Source organism: Equus asinus, chromosome 6, assembly GCF_041296235.1.
Source record: "Equus asinus isolate D_3611 breed Donkey chromosome 6, EquAss-T2T_v2, whole genome shotgun sequence".
NCBI lineage: Eukaryota > Metazoa > Chordata > Mammalia > Perissodactyla > Equidae > Equus > Equus asinus.
Genome location: NC_091795.1, coordinates 21,173,945 through 21,182,128, shown reverse-complemented (window position 1 = coordinate 21,182,128; position 8,184 = coordinate 21,173,945). Strand labels below are relative to the sequence as shown.

The 8,184-nt window shown below is 45.3% G+C and overlaps 1 protein-coding gene across 2 annotated transcripts; it reads right to left on the bottom strand.

The window, feature by feature from the left end:
- Positions 1 to 3,150: 3,150 nt before the first annotated feature.
- LOC106838561 (interleukin-36 alpha-like) lies at positions 3,151 to 7,096 on the bottom strand. 2 transcript variants are annotated; one of them, XM_014852753.3, is made up of 5 exons: positions 6,656 to 7,096; positions 6,456 to 6,569; positions 5,798 to 5,937; positions 3,896 to 4,109; positions 3,151 to 3,425 (listed from the first exon to the last, which is right to left on the bottom strand). In XM_014852753.3, exons 1-4 carry the CDS (start codon positions 6,666 to 6,668, stop codon positions 3,897 to 3,899), a joined length of 480 nt encoding a protein of 159 aa, XP_014708239.1. In that variant the 5' UTR covers positions 6,669 to 7,096; the 3' UTR covers positions 3,151 to 3,425; position 3,896. The 2 variants fall into 2 exon arrangements, with proteins under 2 accessions (XP_014708239.1, XP_044628764.1); XM_044772829.2 differs by having other exon boundaries at positions 3,151 to 4,109; positions 6,656 to 6,778; positions 6,873 to 7,096.
- Positions 7,097 to 8,184: the final 1,088 nt, after the last annotated feature.

Sequence of the window (8,184 nt, the reverse complement as noted above, 5' to 3'; positions counted from 1 at the left end):
GCTGGATTGGCACAGAGGTCCCTTGAGGCTTCAATGGGTTACCGGGAGGCAACAGAGGTGTGGCCCATCTGGGGTCCCGGAGAAACCAGAAGAGAGCAAATATCAAGAAACAACAATGAGGAAATACAGATGAGGCCAGATGCTGAGTTAAGGAAGAGAACTTCCTTCTGGATAGGCTTGGAGGCAGAGGTGTGGCTCTCTTGATTCACTGACTGCATGAAACATAGCCTCGTTCACATCTAATTTTGGACAATTCACAGTTCTTTCGGGAGTTTCACATAACCAATATTGAGAGCTTATTCTGTGTCTAATAAAGTTGTAAGAGATTTACTTGATTAATCTTTTAATCCTCACAACAACCCTTTAGAAGCCATGAATTTTTATTTCCTATGTAAGAAAACAGAGGTCCTGAGAGATGACAAAACTTACCCAAAGTCACATAGGTACTAATAAATTTAGCCAAGTTAAAAGCCATGTCTCTGTGTTCTTAACCACTATGTGCTTTTTCGGGGTCGTTGTCTCCTGCACTTTGTGCTGGCTGAGACACACGGGAGGCCTTGGGTTCAGTGGTAGATATTGAAACCTGCGCTGTGTCCAAGAGAGGAGACATGTCAGAGGAGGGACTTTGTAGGTCTTGTGGTCTCCTAACTCAGAATTAGGAATCAGACTCAGCCTCAACATTGGCAGTGAAAGGCAGTCACTACCCTTGAAACCCAATATTTTTGGCCAGTCCTAAATGTCAAAAAATTCTACTCGTTCTATGCCTAAATTCTATGCTTCCTTTTAACTCACAACCACTGGCCATGATTCTGTTCTCTGAAATCCACCGTTAACTCTCTCCCCTGGAGTATTACACTAGTCCCTAACTGGTGTCCCTGCTTCTGTTCTTACCTCCCTCGAGTTAAACGTCCACCCAGCAGTAAGCAGGATCAAAGATGCAAAACGTGGTCCTATCACTTCCCTGCTCAGAACTCTCTGATGGCTTCGTACCTTACCCAGAATAATAATCAAAGCTCTCACCAAGGCTCACATAAGCCCACGTGAGCCTTCCACACATCTTCTATCCCTGTCCTCTGACTCTTCATGCTCCAGCTGCACTAGGGCCCTGCTGATATTCCCACCCAGACAGCTCATCCTCACCAGGAGTCTTTCCTGTTTCTTTGCAAGAATGGGCTTCCCCAGAGCATCATGGAGTTCACTCCCTTACTTCTTCCTTGTATTTGCAAAAAAGCCAACCTCTAAATGAGATCTTCCCTGACCACGCTATCTACAAGAGCCCAGCCACTCATGCTCTAATCCCTCATTCTTCTCTACTATTTTTTTCATAAAATGTATGTCTCCATGGCCGTGGATATGTATGCATGTATGCAGGCATCCATGTGTGTGTTATCTTCACAACCAAAATACCAGCTCCATGGAGCCAGGGAAATTGTCTGTCTTGTTAACTATGTCCTCAATGTCTGGAACAGCGTCTGGTCCATGATTGGAATTCATAAATATTTGTTGAATAAACAAAGGAATGAATGAAGTATTCTCATGAATAAGAGAAAGATTGGGGAGAGAGAAGGGAAATTGTCTGTCTTGTAAACTATGTCCTCAGTTCTGGAACAGTGTCTGGTCTGTTATTGGAATTCATAAATATTTGTTGAATAAACAAAGGAATGAATGAAGCATTCTCATGGATAAGAGAAGATTGGGGAGAAAGAGAGTGGGCTGCCTTGTAGGGAAGGCATGAGGTGTAGTGAGACATGGTGAGTTTCTGCCCTCCTCATGAAGAGGGTTGAGGGGAGGCTCTCCCATCCCATATGAGGGATGGAGTGCCCCGAGATAATCTCTCAGACAGGTAGGGGACACCGGGAGCTTCACCTCCAGCTGGATGATTGATGTACCTAGAGACCCACGGGCTCACCCTGGCTCCTCGGCTGGGCGGGTGTGTGGAGGAAGTTCTGAAGAGGGCCTGACATGGGTTCTAACCTTGCACCCAGGAGACTATACCTCCCGGTTGGTCCAAGAGTGTCCCAGTTTATGCCCATCACCCCAGTGTAATTATTAATAGAACCCTTTTCACTCTCCTATGTCCTGGTCACCCCACAGCTCTAGAGAAACTACCTACATATGGAAAGGCAGGAGAAGCATTTCTACCTTTTTGTAGGAACCATGAGAAATGAAAAGCTCAGGGAGTGCTGTGCTGTAGCCAGGAAGAAGTCTAATCTCTGACACGAATGTGATCACTCAAATGAGGAAAGGCAGAAGATATCAGGATGGGATGAGGAGTTTGGGGCTATGCTTGTAGGGCCTTCGAAGTTATCAATGTGTTTGGGAAAATAGTATCCCCACATATTTCTCCAAATCTTGTAGACAAGTAAAACTATGATGGAAAGTGAAAAATCACAAGACTACAGGGACTAAAGATCACCATATTACAGAGAAGTTCACTGATATTATGTGGGAAGAAACCTGATTTCATAAAAAGATAGAACAGGGGCTGGCCCCATGACCAAGTGATTAAAGTTCCCACGCTTTGCTTTGGTAGCCCAGATTTGCTTGGTGGGACAGATTTGCTGGTTCGGATCCCAGGCATGGACCTACTGCACTCATCAGCCATGCTCTGGAGGCATCCCACATACAAAATAGAGGAAGAATGGCACAGATGTTAGCTCAGGGACAATCTCCCTTAAGCAGAGAAAAAAGAAGAAGATGGGCAATGGATGTTAGCTCAGCGTGAATCTTCCTCACCAAAAAAAAAAAAGAACAGATAAGCCTTTATAATAAATATGTTCTAGATGCATGGGAGCCATGTCAGGTTACATTTTGCGAGCATGGGAGAAATCCATGAAAGACTCAGAAACCCTTGCTGGGGTAGGACGGGGAAATATTTCAGTTAGCTGTGCACCAACATTATGCATTGAAATATGGAGCATGATTTCTATTAATGACGCCTTATTTCTACTACCCACCCCAGTTGTGAGTCCTGGGGAGACCTGAGGTTAGGAAGAGACCATATTCCCCAACAATCCTACTGAGTTCTTCTTAGAAATGAGAGACTTCATGAGAATCTGCTTTACAAACTATAAAACTCCTTATAAATGCGAGGAATCAGTATTACAACCATGATATTTCATAAAGTCATTCCACTCATAACAGAGCAACTGAAAGGAAAAAACTTTTATTTCACAAATTTAACTCTTTCTGAGATCCAGTGGTAACCCTTTAGGTGAAAGTTTCATAAACAACACTAGTTCTTATTCAAACCAGCAGAATAAATAACTTCACGGAGACATAAACCAAGCCCAGGAGGGGCTCGGCTTTCTCTTTTGAGTCTCTTCTTTTTGACGGAACGTCTATGTCTGCCTCTTCCTGTGCAGATCCAGAAGGTCTTGATCCAACACCACAGAACAACACATCTGAAAATCCGGAGACCTGGACTACAAATGGAAGAATCCCCCTCATTTCTTATTTGAAGTCGTATTAGCAAGTGTGTGAAGCAGAGTTTTCTTTATTATTTTTGTAATTGTGCCTTATTTTTGCTATGTGGCCTTGGCAAAGACCCTCAGTATCCCTGGACTATTTTCCACGTGGCCCCTGGGAGAGGGCATATAGCCTCGCCCAACGCTTAGGTGACTGCATGAATATTTTGGGGTACAGCAAGATACCCTTGTGTGAAAAGCCCAACCACAGACGCTTCCTTCTTAGTCTAGCCTAAAATTTGACTGCTTACTCTCCATTTAACCTGATTTCTACTTCTGAAAATCGGACATAATTGTGACAATTCTGCTCCCCCTTGTTGAATGGGTCAGTATGATAACGTTCATCTCAGAAGCACCTTAAAAGCTAAAATGGAGGAAACCAAGGCAAGATTCTCTGCATGGAGAGCCATCTGCAACCCCAAACTGACCTTAAGCCAGTGTAGTGAACTCAAAGTCAGTGATATAGGCTTTCCCCAGTTCTTGGGTAAGAATGAGAGGACAGTCTCCTGTGGCACAGGCGGCGATGAACCAGCCAGGGAAGGCCACGGACTCGAAGGTGGAGGTCCTGCCAGTCTGGTTGTGGTAGAAGAGGAAGGGCTTCACGGGCTCCGGTCGGTTGTACAGCTCCATTATGTTCTGCTTCTGAAGGGTGAGAAGGCGGCCCCAGGGCGAAACGTGACTGCTTGAATTGCTCCACATTCTCCACACCCTGACAGTTTCTATCCAAGACAGCCTTGCCCATTCATTAAAGCAGCCCCGGAGACCACTGCTTCATACCCTGGGACTGAAAACTGTAGGTGAATGCAATGCTGTCTACGCAGAAGTCAAAATAGAATGATGTACGCCTGAAATTTATATAATGGTGTAAACCAATGTGACCTCAACAAAAAAGAATCATAGGCCTCAAATACTTTATTTCTGTTAAGATTGTGGTTGAAACCTTAGGCCACAAATTTCAATGGTTTTTAATGTGAGGCTTTGAAAGAAGACAATGTTGACACAAAAGTTTTTGAGAATGCAAAGCACTGGTTTAGCCACTACCTCTTGCTTAGAAATGGAGAAATCCAAAGAATATTGACATCACAGTTGCCATGAATTTTGAATTAAAACATAACTGTTGTAGGTTAAGTCTCTCCAATCTCAGCACTACTGACCTTCTGGGTGGGATAATCCTTTGTCATCAGGGCTGTCCTGTGTATGATGGGAGGTTTAGCAGAATCCTTGGCCTCCACTCACCAGATGCCAGTAACATATCCCCAGCACCCAGCTGTGACAACCAAAAGTATCTCCAGACATTGACAATGGCCCAGGGGGCCAAAATTGCCCCTGGTTGAAAGCCACTGTTTTATAACTTGTCATTAAATTGAGCGTCTGCCTGTGCTTGTTTGCTCAAAAGGGTCAAGAGATTTCCTTTAACACAGAGCCCTGATTTGTGATCTTCCTATGACTTAAGTATTTTTTTAATAATGGAGAATAGCAGTTATTAAAATGTTTGCTCAGAGAATTATGTTCATTAACTTAAAATTGCAAACTAGTTCTTATAAAAAAAGATGTTTTAATATGCTTATCCACCTTGTGATAATTAACTTCTAAAAATGTCCTTGCTGGTTTTACCTGCACATGACATTGTGTGTGTGTATATATATGTGTGTGTATATGTGTGTGTATACTATTACATGTGTATTACATGTAATGTATCATACGTGACACATATGTAATATATTACACATGTAATAGCATATGCACACACACATATATATACTATTATATCTTCTCTATGTATATTCTATTGGAGTTAAGAATAACTCTAAAAACCTTTCTTCTTGCCAAATTATTTTTATAAATAAAATAATACGTGATTTTAGCAGATGAGTTTCAAAACATCCCTGTAATTTTTTCTTATTCTTTCATGACACATACAACCCAAAAAGAACCAAAAATAAATATACATAAGGATAATAAATTGGCCTTTAAAAGATTACCAAATCTAGGGGCCAGCCTGGTGGCGTAGTGGTTAAGCTCCTGCACTCCATTTCAATAGCCCAGGGTTCACAGGTTTGGATCCTGGGCGCAGACCTAGCACCGCTAATCAACCCACGCTGTGGCGGCGTCCCACACAAAATAGAGGAAGACTGGCACAGATGTCAGCTCAGCGACAATCTTCCTCAAGCAAAAAGAAAGATTGGTAACAGATGTTGGCTCAGGGCCAATCTTCCTCACCAAAAAAAGATTACAAAATCTAGAGTTTCCATCAAATGAGCACTTTGTAAAATAAATGGGCTCTCCTCTCCTAGTCACTCCTTGACAAGACCGTTGTTTGCCACACTCACCTTGAGCTCCAGCGCGGGCTGATCCCCGACCTTTGTGCAGAACAGGCAGAACTCGGGCTCCTTCACTCCCAGGTAGATGGGATTCCCTCTGTCTTTCTCAAGAGTCTCCGGACATTTGCATGGGACTATGGCGACAGTGACTGTGAACACAACCCGAAGAGTGGCATTCAGGTGTCGTTTCCAAGGCGGCATCCCTGACCCAGGGCTATAAGGGCAATAGAGGCTGGAATCTGCTAACTGATACCCACCGAGTGGTCACCCTGTCGCCCACCACCTACCCCAGACATACCTCCATCTCCATCCCGAGGGAACTCCATCCATTAGAAAAGTCGGCCTTTCATGGATTCAAAACTGGTCTGCCCTTAGATCCCTCTCTTTTGTCCTAGTCCTACTCCTTGGAGTTTCACAGAGTCTTCTGCCATTTTCCACAGGCCAACCATTCAGTCTCCCTTGATTCTTCTCTCTCCTCTGACTTCCTGACCATAGTCACAGAATAACCCTCTGATCACCCTCTGGCTCATTACTGCCTGTGAGATGCTCTTCTCTCCGGATAGGCCCAGTCAACAAGCCTCTTTAATAGTGAAATGAAAAGCTGAGCACAAGACCCACCACAGTTCTAGCCCAAAGGGGCTGCCTTCGACAGACCGTGTCCACTTACCTGGAACCTTATCGTGCTTCCCTGGGACTGATAGGAGGGTCTGGCCTTGAAGGAACCACACCAGATGATTGTTATCCTGAATATTCCCCACAATAGGTACTGCTACAGAAAGCCCTGTAGAGAAAGTCAAATGCAAAAGTAAGGATAAGGGCACAGAATATCCCCTTTCCCGCTTTTTGCCCTTTCATGTGGATCTTTACCTCTACTCATCATGCTGGTGGTGTGTCAGAACTGCCGAAGAGCGGAGATATTTACGTGCAGACAGACTCCACGAGGGCACCTGAGTCAGTCCCGAGCCACAGCTTGACCCCAAGTCAGAACAGCTAGTGACCAGCCCAATGATGATGCCTGTTAGAATCTACACTCCCGGAACTCACCTCACTCCCTCACCTGCTCACCTTCTTGGACCCAGCCTACCTTCAAGCAGAAGCAGCTGTACCTATGAATCCCATTCAGGCCTAGACCCAGACTTCTAAGAAGACAGTGAGTGCCAAGACCAGAGGTCCAGAAGCAAGAGCAGATCAAAGGTAGCAGACTTCACGGCTCCAGGCTGCACCTGTAACCTGTTTACAGAGGACCCCCTGTCCCTATTATGGACTGTGGCTTTCTCTGCACTCAGGTGCCCTGACTCCAACGAGGCCCAAAGCTTTTATCCACATGAGCAAGGAAGGGGTTCCGCCTCACTGGGGCTGGGACTGCCTGGCACCCTGGGTATTCACTGGTTCCTGGTGTCAGAGGATTCAGTAAGGCTTTATGTAAATAAATGCAAATCGCAGCATGGTTGTGACATGTCTGTGCACCCTGAAAAAGGAGGGCATGCCAAGCCTTTAAGTGCAAGAACAAGGAAATATAGTCATCAACACTGAGTTTGAAGAAAGAAAAATTACAGGACTGCCCCAGTGCCGATGACTGGACTCTGAGGCTGCAAAACGACACACAGAAATGTTATTTGTAAGAGTGGAAGCTCCCTGTAGTTGCAAGTTAGACTGAGGGAGGGAGTCCCTTCAGACCTGTGTCGTTTCTAGTCATTCCTACTCCACAGTCACCATATTCTCTGCCAATCCCAGACCAGGGAAAAACAACCCAGCATACGCTCCTCCAGCTTCTCAGAGCCACTGTGCATGCTGCCTCTCCACTCAAGGGAGCCTCACCTGGGCAAGACCAGCTCCTGGACACCCTGCCCTGCATGGACTACTTGGATCACTACACTGGACTAGCGAAGAAGGGAGCCTGGCTCCCAGGTGCTGCAGTGCCCTGAGCTAGCACACATGCATTAGGTATCCCACGAAGGAAAGCTGAGGCAATGCTGTTGATGCTCTGTCCCATCCTTCAGCCAACCTGAGTTCCCTGCCACTACGGCTGTTCCCATCACCTGTCAGCTTCATACCTCCAGGGCTTGCCTCTCAGGGGCAACCTGAACCTATGGGGGAAAGGACTGGTGGATAAATGTCTCAGCCCCCCCAGCCTCTGGTGAGCCAAGGGTAGGGTTTCTCAGAAGGTTCCCAGTGGGACCTGGCCCAGTTGCCCACAACAGTAACCAGCTCACTAATGTTCCCTTTGTTGGCTTTCCTGGGATCATCTTCTAAATGAATTCCCTGAGTCTATCATGGAGAGAACCCAAACTAAGATGATAGTTTAGTGTCAAAAACAAGAGACTTGTATTCAAAAGATGCACATTCAGAATTAGGCTTTGCAACTTTCAGACTTGTGTCCTTGGCAAAGTCCTTTC

What these genes read in the sequence shown, in the direction of transcription:
- LOC106838561 (XM_014852753.3), bottom strand. An exon ending in GAAGCACGATAAGGTTCCAG is followed by an intron (nt 5,938 to 6,455) that starts GTAAGTGGACAC and finishes TTGTGTTCACAG; the next exon opens with TCACTGTCGCCATAGTCCCA. An exon ending in AGCCCGCGCTGGAGCTCAAG is followed by an intron (nt 4,110 to 5,797) that starts GTGAGTGTGGCA and finishes CTCACCCTTCAG; the next exon opens with AAGCAGAACATAATGGAGCT.